Genomic DNA, 26,626 nt, shown 5'->3' on the forward strand with positions numbered 1-26,626 from the left:
TTTTGAAGCATAACTAGAACAATGTATATTCACTATAAAAATATCCCATGACTTTTCAAGGCCTGGAAATCAAAGCAAAGCAAAAAAAAAAAAAAAAAACATAAAAAAATATACAAACATCAAAAAAAGCAACCAAATAAAATAAAACTAATTAATAATATAAAAAAAACAGACAAATAAATTAAACTAAACGAAAATGATCAACTAAACTAAACTAATACAATTAAAAATTAAGAGATGTGGGTAAAGAAGTAGAACTCTAGGATGGGTATCAGTTGACTAAAATACAACCACTGTGTGGTTCTTCCATTACATTGGTTGCCTTCTGGTTTAGAAGCTTTAATCCCCACCTGCTGAGAGCAAATAAGACAGTGAGGCCTCCGCAGCGTAATTATCATGTACATACGTCTGCGCAGACAACCTAATGATCACACACACCAGTGAGCAGAAACCCTTTCACTCAAAAGAACTTCTGACCACAGTAATACAGATGTGAAATACAACACTATTGATGTCTGCCACACACGGGGCACACTCAAACAAAGCGAGTGCATGATTCAACCGGGCCTATTGTTACATCACAATGGGTGAAAGATTCCAGAGATGCTGATTGGACTAGACACATCACTGTTGTTGACTATCAGAGAGAGAAATGCAAATAACGGCTTCCCATTTATAAACATCAGAAAGGAACAAGCTGTACCGAACAAGCTATTTTTTTTAAATCCTACAGCTCAAAAGAGCTTGTTTAGGAATTGTACCGCATGACAATTTTATAATTCTGTGCCACGCCAACATAATAGAACCACGAGGATCAAATGTGCTTGTATTGTGCTGAGCCAGATTAGCTGTTCCCCTCAAGCACACACATCTTTAATGTGTTTAACTAGCATTTATTAACATTATAAAGCATACACTAAGTTGCTGGTAGCATCTTATTTATGTCAAACCAGTAAGGGGATGCAGTCTTAATGCTGTATTGCAGTCAAATACTCTCTATGGAGAGAGAGAGAGAGAGAGAGAGAGAGAGAGAGAGAGAGAGAGAGAGAGTGAGAGTGAGAGAGAGAGAGAGAGAGAGAGAGAGAGAGAGAGAGAGAGAGAGAGAGAGAGAGAGAGAGAGAAAAAGCATTCTCTTTTGCCATAAAGTGGTAGATTCAAATGTGAACATATCATTAATGCTTGATTACACACTCCGACCTTTTTTAAGAAAGAAAGAAGGGCTGGGCGATATATCTAATGATATGATCATGCACACCTAATCAGTAAATCTGGTTCTGTGATTACCGCTAAATCGCCTGCTTTCAAATGGAGAGGCATTTAATAGACAGAGCCCTAGATCACTGACAAGCATTTGATGAATACGCAATATGAACGCGATATTGCGTAGATAATGAACGTGATATTGCGTAGCTTGTGCGTAGCAGCCAATGAAATGCAGGGTGGTGCACATAGCTACCAATGAAATGCAAGACAGGTCAGACAGCAGCCAATGAAATACAAGGTGGTGCACATAGCAACCAATGAATCGCAAGCCAGCCATGAGTTACACATTAAAGTGGTTAGATGACACAATGTTCATGGATCTTTTTTATCATTTTATTATTTTATTTTTTTCATCACCAATATCAAAATATTCTGTTTAAATTATAAGTGAAAGTTTATATCTCAGGCCCTGTATTTACACTGCAATTTTTTTAAGTTAAAACAAAGATTATTGGAGTATATATATTGTTTTTACTTTCAAGAAAATATTATTTCAGTTTGCTTGAAATACAGAGCAGCCAATGAGCATTAGAATACAGTACAGAGGAGCCTATAAGCGTCTGCACATACTACACAATATACTGATTTCTTAGGAACTGTGTAACAAAAAAACAAACACACATCCAAACACTTACACGGGCATAGATCAGTGGCTGAAATGGACAGTGCCGCATTGCCCCTCGGTGTAAATGAACAGAATCATCTAAATCTGGTCGGTTCCCATGGTAACGCAGAATGCCGCAGAGTACCTGTCTTTACCTACAGCAAATAGATTCAAGAACGGAAGTGAATAAAACACTAGATTACGGCTCTTACAGACTAATCGACACTCACACTGTGCTTATGAGATTCCAAAAGTATCCCACACTAAAAGCATCAAGCTTTTACAAAGCGTGCTGGGTAAAGTGTTTCGAGGGTTTTGCAAATAATACATGCTCTTACTTCATACTACCATCAAATACTCTTGATTTAACAAATAATTAGGTTAATCTATCCATCCACTCATCTAAAAATAAGCTCCTGTTCCTCATTGCTTTCCACCTCTATCCTTTATGGTGGCCTAGTGGTGCACAACACAACGACATTAAAAAAGAAAACATAAGCTCACAACACAACGACATTAAGCCACAACACAAATACATTAAGCCACAACACAACGAAATTCTCACAACACAAATACATTAAGCCACAACACAACGAAATTCTCACAACACAACGACATTAAGCCACAACACAAATACATTAAGCCACAACACAACAAAATTCTCACAACACAACGAAATTAAGCCACAACACAAATACATTAAGCCACAACACAACGAAATTCTCACAACACAACGAAATTAAGCCACAACACAAATACATTAAGCCACAGCACAAATACATTAAGCCACAACACAACGAAATTCTCACAACACAACGACATTAAGCCACAACACGAATACATTAAGCCACAACACAACGAAATTCTCACAACACAACGAAATTAAGCCACAACACAACGAAATTAAGCCACAACACAAATACATTAAGCCACAACACAACGAAATTCTCACAACACAACGAAATTAAGCCACAACACAACGGAAGTGCTCCCGACCACTAGGGGGCAGTGTTGAAAGTTAAACACCGATATTTCATCGAGACGTATGTGTAACTTAATATGTGTAATCGATTTTTAAATGAAAAACGTGTTTTTTTAATGTTTTGATATCCTGATAATCTTAATGTATCGATTCATGAATCGAGCAAAAAATAAATTGATAATATTTGGACCGTTTAGCTCTGCTCTTGTACACAATGTTTTTCCTCAGGGGGGCTTATGTAAATCCGGTGCTGTGCGGGGAAACCATTGCTCTTTCCGTAGAGCTTTCAAATTGACAAGAGGAGAAGATTTTTCATCTTACAAGAACTTCCCCTGATGACTGTAAATGAATTTCATCGCGCGGAGAAGGGCATTAAACGTGACATCAACAACTTTTGGGTGAGTATTGTTCTATCGTCTTCTAGCAAATCTAGCTAATAAGGCTGGATAACGCTGCTGCACTGACTTGATCAGCTCAAAAATAGCAGGGCTAAGTTAGAGTTTAGCTTTAAACTCCGTCCACCTCATCTTTTTATAACTCGTAAGAGATAGTAGAAATAACAGCAGGACTCCCGGTAATCCACGTTGATTTGCATCGGTGGTTCTGATAGGTGTTTGCTGTGATATAAACTTCTTCACTTAATATAAAGTATTTTAAATACTGTTGCCATTTTTAGATTGCCATGTATCGTAATAAATCTTAAAGGACCGTTCACACCAAACTATAAAGAAAACGATAAAGATATTTAGTTTTAAAAATCGTTCTCACTATTTAAAAAAAGAGTCCACACCACAGCTATAATGATAAAGAAGAGAAACAATATCATTGGAATTAAGAACTATTTTTTTCCAGCTGATGAACGATTAAAAACATTGACAGCCAATCAGAATCCTGCTATAACGAGCTCGAGAATGTAAAGCAGCTGACAAGCGTGTGCACGCTTAGAATAAACAGATTATATCGTTCGCTGCTGTGGACTCTATCGTTATCTTAATAGTTAGCATTCATTGTGTGAACGGGGCTTTAGTCTGACAGTTATTGTTATATTTTCAAATTATATTATCTGTAACCTGAAGCTTGAATTAATTGTTCACATTTATATAGCAGTTTTCCAGGGATCCCCAACACAAGCATGATAAAGCTATTCAGTAAAAAGCAAAAAAGATCAGAAATGGTTAAGAGAGATAGGGACATCCTTTGAAATATTACTGATCTCTTTACAGTCTATTGGCATGTTTGTAACATTATATAAAATATTAATTATTTGTCAATTTATTTTAAATATAGAGTAATTTACAATGTAATAATTTAAAATGCAACTGAAAGTAATTCCAAATGTATCTGAAATCTATTAATTATGTAAACCAATGTTATTATCTTCACAGATTGTTTTAACGGACTCCCATCCATACTGTTGCAGCACTGTAGCAGACAGCACACTATTCAGAACTGAGAATCAGTGCAGTTCCTCCTGTACAGAGCTGCACTGAAGGGAGCAGAGCTGGCACAAACCTAGAACAATGGTAAGTAAGAGAATTATCAAATTCTTTAATGTATGACATAATTAATAAACTTTGATTAATAACATTAACACGCCCCATTGGTATGCTTAGAGAATTAAGCCAAGTCCTGTCAGTGGGATGGTGGTCCTGTTTTCAAGAGAGGAAACTCGCTGAGTGGTTAAGGTAGGAGGAAAGTGTCTAATATTGATACATCATCTTTTCATATCTTGCTTTTATTCATAATGTATAACATGCCTATTTGATTAGCCCTAACAGAAAAAAGACAAAAACACAATCATAATGATTATGGCTCTATTCATTATGCATGCAACTTGTAATGATGGTGGAAATTTTTTATTTTTCTTAATGGTCAATTTACACTATACCTTTGTTTTTCATCTCAGGAGAATGTTTACAGTGATGTCACCAGTGATCTGCCTGACCTAGCAGTCCTCCAAGTGGCAGAAGTGTTATAAAAATATAGTAACACACCATTACACTGTCATAGTTATTAGTATTTGTACTTTACATAACTATTAAAACTGTATCAAAGTTTAAAAAATTTAATTGTGGATATTTACATGTTTACACTACACTGGTGAGCAAGAAAACGTATTAAAATTACATATATTTGCACTTACATAATATTTAATTTACATTTTATATTGTAGTCTGTACAAATAAAACCAAATGAATCCATCCCAAGTTTTTTGTGTAAGGCCAGATCTCTCTGTGGAAGATCGACTGAAAGGTGGACCATGAAGAGGGGGAACTCATCGAAGGGCTGCAGAGACTGACACTGTCAAAATAAATGTTAAATAATTATGATACATGCATGTAATGTGTGCATCAACATTTTCTTTCTCAATATTTACCATTGCATTGCTTGTTATTCCAACTTCTCTCCTCTCTGTAGCTGTCCTTGCTCTGGTCTCACGAACCATGTGGAATGCAGGTTCAATAACTCTCCAAATGACCATTAAATGGATCTACTTCTCAAATCTAGATTGGATGAGACATGTTTTCAGAAAATACACACCAAACAATGTAAAAAGTTTGTTTGCCTACACTGAACCTGAAGGATACTTAAAAATGTATAATGTATTGACATACAAGTGGAAAAAAGGTAGGTCTGTAAAAAGATTTTAGCTGGGGTTTTAGCTTATTCTCCCTCGTGTCATTCTAAACTGTTCTGAATTTATTCTGTGGGGTCTATCTAGATAGCTGACTGACGGTAACATTATTTACAACATTTCTGTATGCCAATGAACAAAGCAAGCCATATGGGTTTACAGCGACATAATGTTGAGTATATGATGACAGCTTTATTTTTTTATTTTTGGGTTAATCATCTACTAACAGGTATTGCCTTGATCCACGGAAGAGGTTTTTAAACAAACAGGCAACCACAGCGACAAAAAATAAATAATGACAATTAAAAAATTCACAATAGGCCTACATTGTGCTCGTTAATATAGTAATAAAGGTTTAGATCTTACCTAGTGTAGATTCGCATGCTGTTGTCATTCTTGAAGAGGCGCCTGCAGACTGAAGTATCAGAAGTGATGTTGAAATCCTTAAATCTTACATTACTAATTTGAATCCACTTATTTCGAGTTTCTACATCCAGTGGAGAAGTGTGAAAAACCTTTGAGGAGCCTCACAAAACGGGTCACAGCAATAGCGGTGTAAACCACCCTCACAGATGTCTATGGAACTCTTCATTAAATAATTATATTGCTGTGGTATACTTAATTTGTCGTATTATAGCAAAATGTATAAATATTATGTAATATTCATCGTTTATGGATAAAAGTTTTGCAGCTGGTAATGCACTCTCTTATTCGCCCTGAGATTTCACAGGAAATATGTAGTCTATTGACCGTTTCTGCAGACCAACTGCCCCCTAGTGGTCGGGAGCATTTCCGTTGTGTTGTGGCTTAATGTATTTGTGTTGTGAGAATTTCGTTGTGTTGTGGCTTAATTTCGCTGTGTTGTGAAAATTTCGTTCTGTTGTGGCTTAATTTCGTTGTGTTGTGAGAATTTCGTTGTGTTGTGGGTTAATGTCTTTGTGTTGTGGCTTAATGTATTTGTGTTGTGGCTTAATGTCGTTGTGTTGTGAGCTTATGTTTGCTTTTTTAATGTCGTTGTGTTGTGCATTACTGGGCCACCGTAATCCTTTTTACTAAAGGCAAAAAAAAAGATCAATAAAATAAATGAATTAATAAATTTAAAAAATAATTAATGAATAAATATGTAATAAAATAATTATAATCTAATAATTAAATACAAAAATAAAGTATTTAATACAAATAAAATCACTTGGCTGCCTGATCTGAGTTCAGAGGGGTTGAGAGTTAAATAAATGAAAGAGTTAGAGAACCATAACCATATGAACCATAGTCAAGTTCTAAAAATAGCGCACTTTAAAAGTTTGACAAAGTTTCTGTCTTTACTTTTTAATAATCCACCATCTAAAACGCAATGACCCGGTGAAGGTTTCCTCGAAATACATGTCAATTTAAGACCAGTGAAGTGTCAGCCTTCAGAGCAGATTCATTTAGTTTGAACACCACTGTTGAGTTTTTAACAGCAGAAGAACTGCAGGAGCTCTCAGCAGATATCAATTTATACGAGAGTATCTGGACTGGAAGACAAGCAGGAGCAGAAAGAGCCATCAGACGTTCAGAAGCTCAGATGGGTTTTTTAAGAGTTTTCACATCTCTGATAAACGCATGAGAGAGATACTTCTGATAGGTCCGTTAAATCATTAAAGAGCGCTGACCACATTTAATAGCTAAATAAATGCTGCTGATGATGGGAAATAATTTGAATGGTTCTTCTGCTGCTCTTGTGTGTTTGAACATCTCTAATTTTACTGTATGTGTGTGTGCAGGGTTCAGAAATAACACTCGATAAAAACCCAGTGCAAGTAAAAACTTGCTTTAACCTTTATATATCTGTTGTCAAAAATACAACTACAAAATACAAAAAAATAGATAAATAATTCCTTTAGAAATATATTTTAAATAATTAATTTTTATATACAGTTGGACCTAAGACCTAATACTTATGCAACTTGTAATACTTTTTTTTTTTAATTCAAATTATATTATATACGTGATGGAGAAACTGTTTTGGGGCAAAAAAAAAAACAACAACAACAAAATTAAATAAACATTTTGAGTAAATAGTTAAATAGAATGCAATAAAATAAATACAATTTTAATATATTTAGGGTGGAAGATTTTTATAAAATAAAGAGAGAGAGAGAGAGAGAGAGAAAGAGAGAGAGAGAGAGAGAGAGAGAGAAGAATTCTAGATGTTAAAAAATAAATAAATAAATAAATAAAACTGAAAACCATCAATAAATATATATATAATATAATATAATACAATATAATATAAAGTCAGTATTTTGTTCGGCTTTTGCTATAGTGAATTAAACCTGATGATCAAACTCTCCAGCATAATTTTCTATTATTTTTCAAGTTCAAATTAGATTTTGAATCACAGATATTCAGTGTAGACTCAGACTGTATATAAAACGCAAAATACTGCCCACTGAGACATTTTTGTGGCTGATAAATTCTCTCAATTTATCCACTATTGGCAGATGAAACAAAGCATTAAATCACACCAATACCTGACATAACAGGCCTGCCATAATGACAGATAAATAAGATACTAGTGCTCTGACAGCCACTTGTAAGCAAACGTAACGCTGATAAACGCAGACAGAGATGATCACTGTGATTTGGAACATGTTTCATCTCAGACAAGTCCTCCAACATTTATGAACTAGTATTAGTGTTATGCAGGTCTGCAGGCTTGAATAAACACAATCATATGATGTGTTGTAAATGGCTGCTGACCCCCCGACAACGAGGAGGAAGAGAAGAAGCACGACTTCAGATCCACAAGCAGAGGAAACATGAGAGGCTGGTTACAGATAAATATAGACACAAGTTTGAGCTTTGGTCTCTGAGTGCCATCGGAAGACAGACAGTAAAAGAGCGTGTTACATCACACATACTGCCACAGAGGAACCTACAGATGATCCAGGCTAAGACATGCCACCCAGACTCTCAGACAACTCCTATGATTTTTTTGCAGAGAATCCACACCATGCTCTCTCTCTCACACACACATTTTCTACTTTCCATCCTAGCTAAATTTTAACAATAAACAAGAAACACTGCCTCTGCCCCTTTCCCATACCAAGAACCAGTATTGAATTTAAGACAGCTCAAACTGCAAAACAGATAGAACTAGAACTTTACAAATGACATTATAATAAACAAACCTGTCTACCTTAATAGCACACAACATAGCAAATTAGAACTTCTGTACTTGCTAAAAACATTTACTGTTTAACTTTTTTTTTCAGGGACAAAACAAACTAGGTTGTGTGATATATTTAAATATATAAATATAAACTAGAAAATTTGTTTTAATAAATATTTTCATATATACATATAATACACCTTTTTGTTTACACAACTTTTTTTTTTATTTTTATTTTTTACCAAATTAGATAAGGTGCAAATGTGTTCACTCAGGGCTTGAAAAATCACTACCCCGACGTCCCAGGACTATTGTGTTTTCCAATCGGGCTACCAAAATGCATCACTGTCTTTATTTTGAATAGTGATAGAAAATTCCTTCCTTGATTCACGTTGTTCACTCACTTAGGGGATAGGATGATCATTTGCACGTTTCTTAATCTTGCCGATTGAAACTGTCAGTCGTTTTAAATCATTCAAGCATGTTGTAAGTAAATGTAAACAGTGGAGCAAGAAATCTCATGTGCATCATTAAATAGGATCGGTGCATTTGGTCTTAAAGGGGCAGCAGGTTATAAATACCTGCTGTTTCATAAGCTCCACCTGCTGTCAGAGACTGACATTCTCATTCAGCCCGTCTGCTGTTTTTTTTTTCTGATATGTTTTATGTAGTATAGTTTCACAAAGCTGAAGTCCATTCTGTATTTAGCATCTATGTTTGGATCGTAATTAAAATCCAGTGGTAGCCTCTGATTTTAAATGGAATGAGCACAGGCAAAGCCTTTGCTTATATGAAGAGATTTATTTTGTTAGTTTTATTATTTTACATTTCAATTTCACAAAGAAATATTCAGTATTTTGTCAAATTCAAACGATTCCTTATACTAGCTCAAGTTATAATCATTATCAATGTAGAAAGGGGTCATTCACATATGGCTTCAAAAATAATAAAACAAAATAAAATCTCACACTTACATTTCAAATATGCTTAGCTATTCAGAACTGTGTCAAAACACATCCATCTAGTTCACACCTACACAGACCAACAATTATAAAACAACACAAAGGATGCAAGAACCTTGTACTGCATGAACAGCCACAAACACGCACGGTGAGGGACATTTCTCCTCGATTACAAATGCAAATAAGAAACATGAACAGAGACCAGTCCTACAACCACCACTGGAGACAAATAACCTCTGAGTGTGAATATATTTGAACATGTATTCATGAAAATGGGGATGGAGAGAGCGGAAAGTGTTCTTACCCCACTGTAGAGGAGCCAGCTGCAGATGTTCTAGTATGAGCTGGTTTAGGACGCCCTCCACGCTGGCCTCGCCATGACGCTGTAGGGACGAGTGCACATTTGGTCAAGGAAAACATGGCTTTTTGCTTTCACTCAAAATTGATATACTGGTGCATCCTTAATGCCACTGAAACCTGTTGCACATTTGATCAGAATGTCCAATAATTCTCTACCCTACTGACTTTTATCCTCTTATACCTGGAAGCATTTAGAACAATAATGTCACTCTTTTTTTTCCTGCTTTAAATTAGCCAAGCAGCGTGCATGAAGACGATGAGTGTTTTGACAGAGGTGTAATATTTGTAACAGCAGTGATGCTATCAGAAACCTCTAATGACTGTGAGCTGTGTAATGATGCTGAGGGCTGCATTGAGTCTGAGAGATGGCCTTTTCCTAACTGAACCATGTAAGTGTACGCTGGCAGAGATCTGGCAGAGAGGAAGGGATTCCTATAGCCAGATATGAACAGTAATAATAATAATAAAGAAACTATTTATTTGACTTCATTTGACATTTGGCTATTCCAGAAGTATATGATTTTGTTTCTACACAGGAACAGATTTGGATCAATTTAGCATCACATCACTTGCTCACCTGTGGATCCTCTGCAGTGAATGGGTGCCGTCAGAATGAGACTCCAAACAGCTGATAAAAACATTACGATAATCCACAAGTAATTCACTCCAGTCTAACAATTAGTGTCTAGTGAACTGAAAATCTGCATGTTTGTAAGAAACAAATCCATCATTAAGGCATTCTTAACTTCAAACATGTGGATTATTGTGATGTTTTTATCAACTGTTTGGTATCTTATTCTAATGGTACCCATTCACTGTAGAGGATTCACTGGTGTGCAAGTGATGGAATGTTAAATGTCTCCAAAAAGACTTATATATATGTCTTGGATGGCCTGAGGGAGACAAATAAAAGGATTCACATAACACAAATTCTAGTAAATTACCTCACGTTTCAGTAATTACTGGCCAAACGACAGACTATGAAGGTTACAGGCTACGCAGAGACATCTCTCTTTATAATATCTCCAGTGTGGTCACACTCCGATATATCTGTGTTTATGGTTGGTTGACTGGCATGATGGCATCTCTGACCAGTAGGCTCAGTACGAACTTGGACACATTCTCCCACAGGGCGGCTCTGAACACAACCCTTATCTGTTACTCTTCACGTCTTTCTCTTCATATCCTTGTGATTTTACCCGTCCAAGAATGCCTATGTTTGTACACATCCAATCAGTCATGCTCATGGCATGCACATCGCCGCTCAGGACTGGATCTCTTGATTATTTATTATTTTAGGTGTTTATTATTTTGTAAGTGTCATTGAGCCTCCACAGTGGCAAGCGACTCGTGAAGAGAACAAGTGCTTGTAATCATGGGGGCGTTTAAATGCTATTAAAATGTGGGATGTTCAGAGCTTGTGCCAGGGTGTCAGTATCCTGGTATAAATGGGAGATGATAAACGCCACTGGATGATGAGTAAGAAACTGTAGCGTCTGATCAATTTTGCCAGTTTGGAGGATAGAACATGTGATAGGTGAGTTACTGTGCCTCTATTTAGAGAATGTAAAAATACACTAACACAACGGCCATTTTTATAGCTACACCACAAATTTCTAACATTATCAACATATAGCTAATACTACATAAATAAAACAGGCTAATCTAAACCCTAAAACGAAACTACATGAAAAATATTATCTAACTTAATTTTTTTCCAATTGAGGACATGTCCTCAGATTTACTTCTGAGGACAAATTTGTCCTCAAACTATAGCTAAGTACATGTACTGCACACAAACAGAAGCGCCATAAGTTTGAACCATATGTCAAATGTGTAAATGTGCCTCCTCCAGTATGTCCAGCTGTTAGAAACAGATGCTGGCAGACGGTCATCCTCACAGCTGGGACACTTGTAACACCCATAACACATTACATCACCCGAGTCACTCCACATACTCCAAAGCCAAAGCTCCAGCAACGTAGTACAACAACAAAAAACTGATTCATAAATCAGACAGCTTCGACCCTACAGTTAGGGAACTAATGATGACTAAATAAGGACTAAATAATAACTAAACACAGACTGACATGGCTTATACAGTAGTTCATTATAAAATGGAAAAATTTAAGTTTCAGATATTTTCTATATTATTACATGCTTTGCTTCCACTCTGTAAGGGTATTCTAGAAGGTTTGAAATAAAATAAAATAAAATAAAATCAGTCTGTTTAGGTTAATACAATATCCATAGCCAAATAACTGTTTATTTTTACTATTTGTACTGTATGTTTAATTCTGTAAACGTGTGTTTAATTTATCTTATTTTTGATGACACAATTTTAAAGCTGCTTTGGAAAAACATGTATCGTAAAAAGCTATAAAAAAAAGAAAAATATAAAAAATATTATATCTTATGTGTATGACACTGTCATATAAGACATATAAGACCAACCCAGGCTCAATGGAAATACCTGCTTAAGGTGACATTTCTGCAACAACGATATTACATACCTTACTGCATGTTTCGCGGCATTTTCAAAGTGAAATGTCCAGAGAGGGGCGCTATAACTCGTGCTCAATACATGACCCTGACACGCTTTTATTATGTTGGTACAGGCATGCATTGAGCCTGGGTAGGGCAAGACTGTGTATTTTATTAATTTTACCATGATAAAGGTATTGCCTGAATTTAACCCCATAAAGAAAATAACATTGCTTTTTAGTAAGTTGAGCTACTCAAATTACTCAAATGTGCTCTGCTTTGGCGACACTGTTGTGTCAAGAAGAAAGTGTTTAGAGATAGTGTTATCAGGACAGCTGGCTTTAGTAAAGGATATGATGGTCCAGTGGATGTCTAGCGTGCTGTTGATGAGTCCTCCCTGGACCTGCTGTCTCTTCTCTTCCTGTTGGCGTACTGTAGCCAGTCGCAGTGCATCATGGTCCGTCACAGGCATGCTGTCAAAATCAAACTTATCCACCTGAATGGCCATCCTGTACACACACAGAAGCACACAAAGTTCAAGTGAAGTGCTGCCATTCAAATCCAAAGCAAAAATCCATTTGTTTTTCACAAAGGATGCATGGAAAGCTCAGAAATAAATTCTTCAAATATAAAATTTTGTTTGTGTACATGATGTTTAGAAACTGACAACAAAAATCCATCATCATAAAAAACGCTTGTCAAAAACTGTCAAAAAAATGCCAAGGACATGTGCACAAGCTCACAAAACCACTTCAGGCTCATAGAAACGCCAATAAAATATCCTTGACATTTCCATGTTCTCCGTTATCAGCGAGCAGAGAGAAAGACAAAGCGGGAGAGATAGAAAGAGCGATAGAGGGATGGATTAATGAAGGAGATAACACCCTCTGGGCAGTGTTGCCAAGTCCGCTTATTATAAGCGACTTTGGGCTTGTTTTTCTGTAAAGTCGCTAACAAATATTGGTAGTCGCGGGTCGCGTTTTTTTGGGCTTGTTTCTAAAGTGTAGTTGCTTATTTGGGCTTGTTCCCAGCTCCATAATAAGTTATCAAGCAGATATTTTCTATATGTTATTTAAACGTAGTTCTAGCCTGTTCTCTCTGTCCCTCCCTTTCCCCCATACACACAGGAGACAGTTTTTTCCCACCCACATCCTGCTTCTAATTGGCTCTGACCGAGATGGCAACGAGTACTAGCCAATCAGAGGTAGAGCAGGGCAATCTGTTTTTTTTTTCTGGTTAGGAAAACGTCGTCATTGAGTGACGTAAATTTTAAATAAATGCGCGCGAGTTGCGACTGATGGTGACTGACTGGACTTTTTAATTATCAGATGTTTACTGTGTATATAATGTACTCATTACATCAGTCTATATTTGATATCCCATCAGTTTTCTAATGTTAAATAATGTTAAAAGGTGGTTTAACTCCCCCTTGTGGTCATTGTCCTGAAGCTCAGGGGGGAGAAAAATAAATAAACTGTACCTTGTGTGCAGTTTTGGAAGACTGCGCACAGTTTACCAATTTGTCCACATGGATGTAAATTGACAGTCTGTACCCACAGTTTAAAATCCGTCCCCACGAATTGTAAAACCATGCACACAGTTTATTTATTTTTCTCTTCCCAGAACCTGGGGGGGGGGGGTTTTCTACGGAACTTTTTCCGTAGAAAAAGTTGCTTGTTTTGGGCTTCACAGGCCTGGTTGCTTATTTGTCTCGCGAGACCAGGCAACACTGCCTCTGGGGGGCTTGTGGGAGACGCTCTCGGGCCTGGAGCTGGATCGCAGCATTTCTGGAGAAGAAAAAATCTACTGCAAATCTACTGATTTACCAGACAGAAAAAAAGCTGTGACCTCACAAAAGAGCACAATATCAGTTGTTTGAGTGTGTGGTGTCAAACAACTCAACAGCATTCTAGGAAGTTCCATAGAGTTCCTAGTTTTGCAAAGTGGTGGATCTGGTTGGTTTATAGGTAGTTAACCCTCTGGAGTCGATTAACGCATACACGCGTTAGGAGACATTTTCTCCTGATAACCCCGAAAAGAACTTAAATTACACTTTCAGTTTTGATCATACAGATAAGAGCAATACATCAATCGAATCTGTAAAGGATCTACTTTTTTTGTAAACAGACATAATAACAACAAAACTTTGTGCACTTATAAAATAAAGATAACAAAAAGGTGTGCTGTCTTCAGCCTTTGTCTCCGCTGATCTTCATTTACAAAAACGTCATTAAAATGAACTGTAACTCAGTGAATACTCAACGAAGAGACATGAGAGAGATATCTATAGAAAGCTTGACATGTCTACTTTTAAACTAAACAAGAGCCGCCAAAAACAAATATTCTGTTATAAAGTAATCCATATGAAAAACGACGCGATGTCCAGTCTTTCACGTCTCCCTTCATTATATCTAATGTGACCACGCCCAGATTCAAACTGAAGCGCGCGGCTTGAATACGCCCACACAGAAGACAACGCAGCCAGACTGTTCTTCAAGTTTTTTTATTTTACTTTTTGCTTCGCGATGAGAGCAATAAGACATAATTCACCCCAAGAAGATGTGATGAAGATTACCTCAGGACTTGAGATTTCCTCTTTCCACTTTATTCAGTAGAGAACATAAACATGAGTAAGTCTCTTTTTATTTATTTATATACTTGTATCAGGTTTCACATAATGTGCACACATTTTACTAGTTATACTTTTTCCAAACTATAATTCCTGACTAAATGTATAATCAAGTGAAACTTTATGAAGTTTTAATAACAATATACACTATAACATTCAAAAGCTTGATGTAAATAACATAAAAGTAACAAATAAATGTAACTGTAAAAAATGTAACAAACAATGCTGTTCTTTAAATTCATAAAAAATATATATATTCTCAGCTCTCTTCCACATTAATAATAATAATAATGATACTAATAACAAAAAATGTTTCGTTTTTTTGTATAGAAAATCAGTGTGTGACTGGAGCAATGATGCAAAAAATTCAGCTTTGAAAGTTAGCTTTGATTGTTCCTAATAAACTGTTTAACTGCACTCCCAATTGAATAATACATTATTTTTTGAGATTATTAAATATATTTTAAATAAACTGCAAATATAAAAATATATACATTTGTTTTGTCCTCACATTTTTTCTTGTAACTCTTCCCTCTCGGTCACAAACCTGACTGAGAGGCTCATTATGCAGCTCATTATGCAGGCCTTTGTCTCCTCAGGTGTAAATCACAATGATATTCATTCATAGTTGACACCTACTCGCATATGACTTTTACAAACAAAAAGTGTCTTAGAAAATTTAAATCAATATATTGTTTTCTGTAAGTGAGTAAACAAGATGATTTTCACATAATTTAGAAAGAAAAATTCTAGGCTACAAGATCCAGTTCTCAAAAATCCCGGGAACCAATGTTCTGTATGTGTTTTATGGTCTTATTCGAGGGATTTACAATTTTTAGTTTTTCACTAACCACACATAAAAAAAATTTTCTCGAAAACACAATCATGTACATACATGCTGCTCACATATTATTATAGCCCAGTTTGTGCTGATTACAGTGAGATTAGACTTTAGCTATTTAGATACAACTGAAAAAAGCACACATGTCAGGGCATGATAAAACTTCCCCAGGCCCCAAAAATACCCTTAGACCTCAGAGAGGGTTTTAAACTAAGCTCAAATAAAATACAATACTTTGGACGGACGGACGGATGGACAGACCCCAGTTCTTCCTTCATTCATTCATCCAGTCCACAGAAGACAACAGGCCTAGATCCCTGAGGACACTGTTACATAATTCATCACACACACATTAAGGAAAACACAAACAGCCTGCGGCCGCTCTCTCACTCTGTTTCCACAGCCTGTGGCACACTGGCCGTCATGCAGGATGAAATAATGATTTATTATGGTTCTTCTTTCATGCATCTGCACTCTGAGGTTGCAGTGGATTGAGACGCTCGACTCGCTCAGATAGCAGCAGACATCAGTGAAGCTGGATGGATGTCTCAATCTACTCTGCTCCTTCATCTCCAAACTCTTTCATATGTTTGTTTATATGGTTTTGTCACTTTGACATTATTTCATAAATCCTTGTCATTCTTTATGTTTATTTTAGTTGCCTGTTTTTTTATACTTTTGCTTGTTTTGCTTTTTCCCCTTCTGTTGTACTGCCAATGTTTCATTCATTCACAGGTTTGTCTTTGTTCTTTCTACCTTTCTTCCTTTTGTTCAACCTTCCTTTTTTATTCTACCTTCCTTTCTTATTTCTTGTTCTTCCTCCTTCAAATCTTTCTATCCATCCTCCATTCTACCTCCCTTTCCCTTTCTACCATCTTTACTTATTTTTCTTTTTGTTCATTCTTTCTTTTTAACCTCCCTTCTTTTTGTTCTTCCTTTTTTGTTCTACCTTCCTTTGTTTTTCCATTCTTCCTATCTTCCATTTTTTGTTCTTCCTTTTACTTTTTCTTTTCTTTATTCTTTTTGTTCTACCTTCCTTCCTTTTTTGTTCTTCATTCCTTCCATCCTTTTTTCTGTTCTTCCTTCCTTGCTCCCTTAATAATTCTTCCTTTATTCCTCCCTGTTCTACCTTTCTTCTATCTTTCCATCCTCTATATCTCTAACTCTTTCCTTATTTGTTCTTCCTCTCATCCTTCTGTTCTACCTTTCATCCTTCCTCCTTCTGTTCTTCATTCTTTATTCCATCTTTTGTCATTCTACCCATCATGCTTCCTTGTCTTTTTTTCTCTTTTCTGTTCTATTTTCTTTCCCTTTTTGATTCCTCTTTCCTTCCTTTTAGTTCTTTATTTCTTCCTTCTTCCCTCCTTTCTCTTTGATGCAGTCAGTGGTGATGTTTATGAGACGAGAGGTTAATGTCGGTGAAGAGGCTGCAGGTGTCTTGAGCTTGACACTGATGGACGTGTCAGTAAATGTGATCTGATTTGAGTGTAAACTGATCCTGTAAAACAACACACGGAGGAGACACGGAGACATGATGGACTGATAAATACAACGTCTGAGATGTGGAATCTCATAAGAGAACTCACACAAACTCCAAACAAAGACGTCTCACTGCAAAACATAAGCAGCGCTCAGAAAAACTCACAGAAATGAAAAGACAGAGAAAAATACATCTCTACAGAGATGCCCAGAGTAATGAACCCAACCGCGGAGAGATTCGAGATCAGACAACGAGGAAGACAGAAAGATCCCCTTATAGACACTCAAATGAGAAAAGTAAATCAGCAGTTACTATTTTAAAAATAAACTAAATTTAAACCGGTGACTTTCAAAATGCCTTTTCTCAGAGGAAGTTTTATCATGAAACCCGTCTGACAGTTAACAGCTAATGTTTCAGTTAGCATACAGAGCACACTGTCAGCAGGCCGATTAAAACAAGATAACAATAAAATAAGGGGGGGGGGTATATAATCACAGCCAAACAGTGTCAATCATGCCTAAAGCTAATGTCCCACAGAAATATTCTGTAAAATTTAATTTAAAATGATATTTTGCATAACGAAAATAAATTTTGAATTTAGTTTTTTTTTTTTATAAAAACGTTTTTTGCTATTTGTGATGAAACATGACTTGAATTTCTTGAGTTTCTTGACATTTCTCACCATGAATGTACAAAACATGCAAAACTAAAACCTCAAACACAACACACAGGCGCAGGTGCAAAGAAACATATACACACAAGCACACACATCCCTGTTCTTCATCATCTGTTGTCAGTATCAACGCATCTGTACTCAGACAGAGGGTGTTAGCATTCTACACATGAGCACTACAAAGGAACAACAAAAAATAGAGAGAGGGAGAGAGAGAAGACAAAGATTCAAGATTGAAACCGACATCTAAAGACTGAAGAATATTCACACACACACATACAAACATAAACATATATATTTTATAGGTGACTCAGGGAAATGAAAGGAAAAAGTGACGAAACAAATGTCACACATACACTTAAAACTAGATAATATGAATTCAATTGTTAAGTTCAATCAATGAAAAAAAGACACATGAGCATTTATATGCACTTACAGCAGCTGCATTTTAATCTATCTATCTATCTATCTATCTATCTATCTTCTCTCTCTCTCTCTCTCTCTTTATATATATATATATATATTTATATATATTGAATCTATCTATCCATCCATCTATTCAGAAAGAGAAAGATACAGTACAGATCCAGCATTTTTGCGGTCAAGGCATTTTGCTGCAGTTTGAAAGTGTCACTGACTGTGTGTTCAAAGAGGAGAGGGAGAGAGAGAGAGAGAGAGAGTGATAGAGAGGGTTATATTTAGCTCACGTGTGTGTTCTCTCCCATGACTCCAGCAGCAGAAACACTGAGCTATTTATAGACTGCCTCCCCGTAACCCGCAGTTACAGCACACACAGCAGCATCACTGCACCACGGCAACGCCGCATACCCCACCCAGCATCAGAGCAGCATCTCAACATCACATGAACTCACTGTGATATTCAATTGAAACTCTCATTTTAAACATTCCAAACGACACAATCCCCCAGATGAGTCCACAGAAAAGATGACAGGTTATTAAATCCCTTCAAAATTATGTGTGTGTACATTTTTTCTTCATTTTAGTAGTGATGATTGTTAAAAAAAATATATTTTATTTGTGATATTATTATTATTTTCTTAAAATCGTATTTAATTTAATATTAAAAATTCATTACATTTTATTTTAAAATGTATACAATTATTTTTTTATTTAATGTACTTGAAATATAGCTATAGACATACAGGACTGAACTCTCGAGCCAGCAATTAATTAATTAATTAATATATTATTGTTTTATATAACAGTATATCCAAATACTCAACTTTTTTTTTTGTCTCTCGTTTTGTCTGTCATCTTGAATTTAATTTTCACTGAGCTTATTGCACATTTTGGAATTGCAATCTCTGTGACGAATGCCTTAGCATCAGCACAAACAAGGTTCCTTTGTAGGCAGCATAATTTGCTCTCCGTTGGGAGTTCTTATATAGGCATCTTATGTTTTGAAATAGAGCTACAGTAGAGACTCTGGGAAAGGGAAAATAGCAGTACACACACACACACAGTAAAAAGGGGAAAAGTGGCCCTTCATCATGGAGGAAGCACTTAGAGGCTTGTTTCTACAGCAACAGGCTTTTGTTTAAATTAGGTGAGTAATGAAGTTGAGCGGAGTATGTCACACCAACACAAAGTAGAGAGAGTGTAAAAAACCCAAAATGCACAATGTGTCACAAATTCAGTGCCCTCAATGGTATGTGTTTCAAAAGGTATAAATCAGTGACACAGTTCAAACAAGATACCATACAAATCAAATATATGCACAGAAAGACACACATATGATGTCATCACAAACACACTCACTGTGACTGTCATGAAGCCTGCTGGTTTTTCTAACACAATCATTTTGTGTTACCACAGCTCTACAGCTAAAAACGTATTTAGGTGAAAGAAATACATAAATGAGGAAGTAAGCAAGCCAATATATTAAATTCTATGGATGAATACTTACTGAGTAATGCATTTTTCAGAGGGGCGTCAAAATGATTAATTTCATCTGAGATTTGGAGCCAAATAATTGACTTCAGAAATGTGGCATCATCATGTTATTTTTACACAGAGATTGTCTATTAGTAGAATCTGCTGACTTGCATAGCTAATAGGTGATAGATCAGAAATGGGGAAAAATTACTTTACATTTTTTTTCCCCAAAGTTTGCATGCCTGTAACTTAAGAAGCATTAAAGATATCTTACTATCACTTCAAATTCTGGTTCTTAAATATTTCTTCTGGTATCTTCATTTTTAAGGCCCTATATCATTTAGTATATCTGAACGCTACATCATTCATTCATCATTCATTCATTTATATATATATATATATATATATATATATATATATATATATATATATATATATATATATATATATATATATATTACCTTTTTCAGTAAATAAAGATATCTAAGCACAAATAGGAGATAATCAGAAATATAATTAGGACTATTAGTTTTATTTTATCATTGAGTCTTAGTTATTGCTTCTCGCTGCCTTGAGGACAACTTAAATTAAAAGCGGCACATCATATCCTACTCTCTTCAAACCTTCAGCTTAATCTGCCCAATTAAAGCTCCCATTAGATTCAATAATTTTTGTTTGGTTTATATTTTGTTTGATGAAATCAAATGTTTTTGCTCTATCCACTGAATATAATATAATAAAATAGAATAGAATTAAACTGAATTTTAACATGCACTGATGAAACATTCAAGATAAAACAGAGAAAATTTCTTAAAGAAGCGATTGGGTCAATTTTGATGTTAGGCTATTTTTAAAGCAGAAAGGGCCCTAGACCAGTGCAAAAAAAAGAAAGAAAAAGAAACACACACAAAATGCACCAGTACCAAGAAAGGAATCAAGATATCATTTGAATCTTAAGCATGACAGGATTTCACCCAGAGAAACTCCAGCGTATTCAGTTCTCAAAGAGAAAAAAGAGGGGTGAAGAGATCTAAGATTCAGAGAAATCGATTAGTGAAGGTGAACCTCCGAAACCGCTGGACGTCTCATTGTCACGCTGGTGGCCCACAGATGACTGACAGGAATCATGGGTATACAGCGAGGACAGTGTCACCCTTTGAAAAACATCTCCCTGAAAGCATTCATCATACAGAATGATAGAACGAGGCAGAGGAAAAGACACAGAACCATCACGAGAGGAGAAAAGATAGAAAGAATCAGTATGAAGAACTACACAATAACTCATGACACACACAGTTCCATTAAAGAGACGGAGACCTGATTTAGCCCTCTACGAGATCAATAACCAGTACACACACACATCGATCAGCATATAGCCATTCATATTTCATCCTCCAGAATCAATCTCTGAACTCTGTAATCTGTTCATCAATTCTTTCTGATTCAGGTATTGGCCAAAGAAGCACAGTTCCCAATCGAGTCATTAACCGGGTGATCCATGGAGGTGATCAGGACAAGGGAATGTCACACGCAGGGCATCAGAAGAGCTCGTACACGAAGAAAATTCAGCTCTACGAGACATTTCTTATTATTACCATTATACTGTTTATATTTATAAAACCAGTCACCCAAAACACGAAATTTGAATCATTTTTTAAATGTATATCTTGCTCTCCACTGTAGCTCACAAATCTAATTTAGCATATTCAAAGATTTGTCGCAACAGATTTAATGTCAATGACACCAAACACCATTTGAGTGGTTCCACCACGATTGCGAGTTTGAATATGCAAATGTGATTTGAGAGAAGTAGCGTTGAAAAAGGATTTCAGAGAACATTTCCTATTGTATTTCACAAACAAAACAACATCATATGACGCGCTTGTGAGTAAATGAAGACTGAATGTTGATGTTTGGGTGAATTATCCCTTTAATAATTGACATGATTTTTTCACTTCATAAGTTACCTGGTTCTGAATTATCAGCATCCAAAAAGAGGACATAAGCCTACATTAAAAATATTTATTTATTTTTTTTTTTAAATCATGATTTTTCTTGTCATAAACACTTAAGTCAGAAAGGGAATAAAACAGTACCATTTGCATTTTATCCTTCATTCCTTCAAACAAAATAATCTCATGTGGTGAATGCTGTCTCCTTAAGTTTGCAATTCTCTGCAAATCTTCAAAAAAAGCCCCTAAAGGCAATTTCTAAGAGACGTATCAAAAACCTGCTGCGACGTATATGGAGACACTGTAAGTGTGTGTCTGTCTCTGAAGCTCTATGAAAGTCAGAAAGTGTGAGCAGCTGCAGCTCTGGTTCATGAGAGTAACTTTCATGAAATGGAGAGCTGTCAGCAGAAGAGAGGGACAGGTAATGCTGTCTGACAGTCTACAGACTTCAATCAGCCAGACAGACAGCGATACATCTCACTGATGAAGGAGGAGTCTGTGTGAGAGAGTGTGTGTGTGTGCATGTACCTCTGACACTCGCTGGCGTGCAGCACCAGGTCCTGGTTGTTCTTGGCAGACAGCGTGAGCTCATGTTCGGTCGAGTTGAAAACATCCAGCAGTAGATGACATTGACGAGTACTGCAGAAACATGGAGAAAGACAAACCGAGGAAGTATTCATGAATTACAGAACTCAAACATCCATTCATGTAATTATTACATTCTGAATATAAATATTTCTGACCCCACTCGAAGCAAAAATCAAGTAAAGCTTGTAAAAAAACTTTTTTTTTTATCAAGTAAAGCTCTGCAAGTGAAAGTCGCTTGATTGTGCCATCCCAAAGAAGCACAAAGTCACTTTTATGGACTTTTAAATTAAATGTTCCCTCCTGGTGGAATGACCTCCCCAACTCAATCAGGGCAGCTGAGTCCTTAGCCATCTTCAAGAATCAGCTTAAAACACTTCTCTTCCATCTTTATTTGACCCTCTAACTTTAACACTCACTATTCAAATTCTATTCTTAAAAAAAAATCTAACTACCTTTTGTAATCTTTTTTGTATTCTATTTTCTTTTAATTTATTATGAAATTGTATGTGTGTGTGTGTAAAGATCTCTAACACTAGCTTGCTCTATTCTTTTTTTATTCTATCGGTTTTCTTTTTATTTGTTATATTATTTAAAATCCCATGCTACGTGTACTGTGTTAACCTAACTGAGACTTGTTATAGCACTTATATATCATTGCTCTTTTTGTTGTTTTTGATTGCTTCCACTGTCCTCATCTGTAAGTCGCTTTGGATAAAAGCATCTGCTAAATGAATAAATGTAAATGTAATGTAATGTAATGTAAATCTCAGCCAGCTTGGAATCACCCATCTGCAATTGGATTCTAGATTTTCTGACTAACAGACCTCAGTCTGTTAAGTTAGATAACCCCTCATCCTCCATCATCACCCTGAACACCGGTGTACCACAGGGTTGTGTACTGAGCCCTCTCCTGTACTCCCTCTTCACCCATGACTCCGTTCCTGTTTATGGCTCCAACACCATAATCAAATTTGCAGATGACACCACGCCACGGTGGTAGGTCTTCTCAAGGATGACGATGAGTCAGCCTACAGGGATGAGGTGCAGCACCTGGCTGTGTGGTGTGCCACCAACAATCTAGAACTAAACACCCAGAAGACAAAGGAGATCATTGTGGACTTCAGGCAGACTAGGAGTCATGCACACACACCCATCTACATCAATGGAGCTTTAGTGGAGCGTGTGTCGAGCTTCAAGTTCCTTGGCATCCACATCTCTGATGACCTCACCTGGTCCCATAACACCTCAGCCCTGGTCAAAAAGGCACAGCAGCGCCTTTACTTCTTACAGAGCCTTAAGAAAGTTCACCTGAATCCCAGGATCCTTGTGGAATTCTACCGCTGTATGGTACAGAAAATGCTCCGTATCTGAACGCAAAGCACTCCAGCGGGTGGTGAAAACTGCTCAACGGATCACCGGCACCCAGTTAACTTCCATCGAGAACATTTATCACAAGCGCTGTCTGGGCAGGGCAAGAAACATCATCAAGGGTGCCTCTCACCCTAACCATGGATTCTTCACCCTCCTTCCATCCGGCAGGCGTTACAGGAGCCTACGCTCTCGCACTAATAGGATCAGGAAGAGCTTCTTCTCCGAGGCTGTGACACTTCTGAACACCACACCACCAATCTAACCTGAACCTGCTTTATTACTGCACTGGTCACAGTACTTTACATACATGTATTTGCAGTACTCATATTTTGCACAGACTGCACACTGTTCTAGCTTTTACACTGTAAACTGTCTAAAGTTGTTAATGTACAAAGCACAGTAAACTATTTCTATAAAAATATCATTGCACTACTGTTATTTTGCATAGAATACATTGTTTAACAATACTTTTGAACACTCATCCAACTGTATTTATAACCACTGTTCTCACATTGCTGCTGTTCATAATGTGTATATAATACATTGCTCTGTTCATAATGTACATACAATCCCCACATTTGCATTCCTATTTATATTCTGTATATACTCTGCTCAGTACTGTATATAGCAACTCCACTGTACATTCTTTATATCTTATTCTGCACTTATATGCATTTAAAACACTATATTCTTGCACTTCTGGTTAGATGCTAACTGCATTTCATTAGCTCTGTACTTGTACTCTGCATAAGGACAATAAAGTTGAATCTAATCTAATCTAATCTAAATGTGCACAGCTGTAGCCAATCAGACTATCTATCTAACTATCTATCTAACTATCTATCTATCTATCTATCTATCTATCTATCTATCTATATACATACATACACACATACATACACACGTTTGTTTTTGTGAAAACTGGAGACATCCGATAGGCGTAATGGTTTTCATACTGTACAAACTGTATATTCTATGGCCATTCACCAACTCTACACCTAACCCTAACCCTAACCCTCATAGGAAACTGTGCATTTTTACTTTCTCAAAAAAAACTCATTCTGTATGATTTATAAGCGTTTTGAAAAATGGGGACATGGGTTATGGGTCACCCTCTCCTTGTAATTCCTGTGTCATACCCATGTCATTATACAGAGTTGTGTCCTGATATGTCACAAAAAACATGCCCACACACACACACACACACACAACCATTCAAAAATGTGGAGTTGGCAATTTAAAATGCTTGTTTTACATAAAAAAATATAAAAAAATCACAACATTTATTTTTTACTGCATTTTAAAAAATAAAATGCCCACTTGGTTATCATAAGAGACTTTTTTTCAAAAAACAAATTATTATTATTATTATTATTATTTACTTTTGAACAGGAGTGTACGTACCACTATATCTACAAAATTTGCTTGCTTTCTATTGTTTATTTATTTTTGATATACTAATACAAACACACAAATAAATTAAAGTACACATACACAAACACCAAAACAGATGGGCTCAAGAGGTCATGCAGATGTACTTGTCATCTTCTGTCCAAACATCAAAGCTTAGCATCTCTTTCATTTAGCGAAAGCTTTGTGAGCTTTGTGTGTGTGTGTGTGTGTGTGTGTCTTTATTTATGGAAACAAATTCTCAAACCCACCACAGTAACACAATACACACAAATCAAATTCGACCATGCTTGTATTTCTCCCCAAAGTCTACTTACAACATTAGTCACCGTTTCTTGCAGCAAAATTAATCATAATTTAGTTTTCATCTGTTCTCAACAATGGGATCAGTCTTTTTTTTTTTTTTTTTGCATCTGTTGCTTTAAGGATTAGTATAACAAATATGGTGCATCAAATTTCAATAGAGCAAGAAAAGGCCAGTTTACCATGATATGACCTCTTTTAACCTCAGTGAGCAATGCTGCCGTACAAAGGCATAAGACTTCATTGTTGGTTGAAAATGAGTTGCTATTTTTGGGACATTCAAGACCTCTTTTATCATGTGGATTAGTATCTTGAGTCAATTTCATTGTTTTGTTTTTCGAGAAAGTAATGTGTTGTCAACTCTACAGCACAGTAGAGTAGAGTAGAGTAGAATAACCTCAAAACAGGTAAAAATCAAGACTGAGCTCAACTATGTTTTTTAAAATGTAGATCGTTTTTGGATTACTATAACATCTGATTGTCAGATTTCCAGTGTCCGACTCCTACCTATAAATAAGTTAAATAAGTTCCACACTTTAGTGAGATAAGGGCAGCATGTGCATATAAATAGCAGAGATTTTGAATGATATGATGGCCGCTGTGTGTCAACAAGCAGAGCAGTCAAGACATACAGTATGTCACTCTCTTTCTCTCATTTCTTACAGTGATCAGTGGGGAATGAATCATCACAAGAGATGCTGCCAAGATTTAAATAGCAGAGAGAAAATGAGAGCGAGTGCCAACCAATGCTTACTCAACACCGAGCATCCCTCATTCTCGCTCTCCATCAATCTCTCTCAACTCCTGAGCAGATGCCGAAAGTTTTCCAGCAGCGGAATCAAATGACGTCACCGCCGGAAAACACTGAGGAACATTTTAAGTGAAACACAGCATGAATTTGACCCCATTTACTCTCTTAGTTCACATTCTGGATCTCACTAAGAGAAAGAAAAAAGGTTTGTATTCATAATCTTGCTTTTTTGTTTAGCCCATTCGCTTTTAGCTGCTCACTGGGGGTTTCAAGACAATAAGATAAGAT

The 26,626-nt window shown here is 36.3% G+C and overlaps 1 protein-coding gene across 3 annotated transcripts in view; it reads right to left on the reverse strand.

Moving 5' to 3' along the window:
- Positions 1–26,626, reverse strand: part of trappc9 (trafficking protein particle complex subunit 9) — a 235,626-nt gene that overhangs the window by 62,144 nt on the left and 146,856 nt on the right. For all 3 annotated transcript variants that reach the window (XM_059509121.1, XM_059509119.1, XM_059509120.1), the window contains 3 exons: positions 22,444–22,554; positions 12,790–12,953; positions 9,905–9,985 (listed from right to left, as the gene is read on the reverse strand). In XM_059509121.1, coding sequence (XP_059365104.1) covers positions 9,905–9,985; positions 12,790–12,953; positions 22,444–22,554 — 356 coding nt within the window. The remainder of the gene's footprint in view (positions 1–9,904; positions 9,986–12,789; positions 12,954–22,443; positions 22,555–26,626) is intronic.

Source organism: Carassius carassius, chromosome 25 (assembly GCF_963082965.1).
Source record: "Carassius carassius chromosome 25, fCarCar2.1, whole genome shotgun sequence".
Classification (NCBI taxonomy): Eukaryota; Metazoa; Chordata; class Actinopteri; order Cypriniformes; family Cyprinidae; genus Carassius; species Carassius carassius.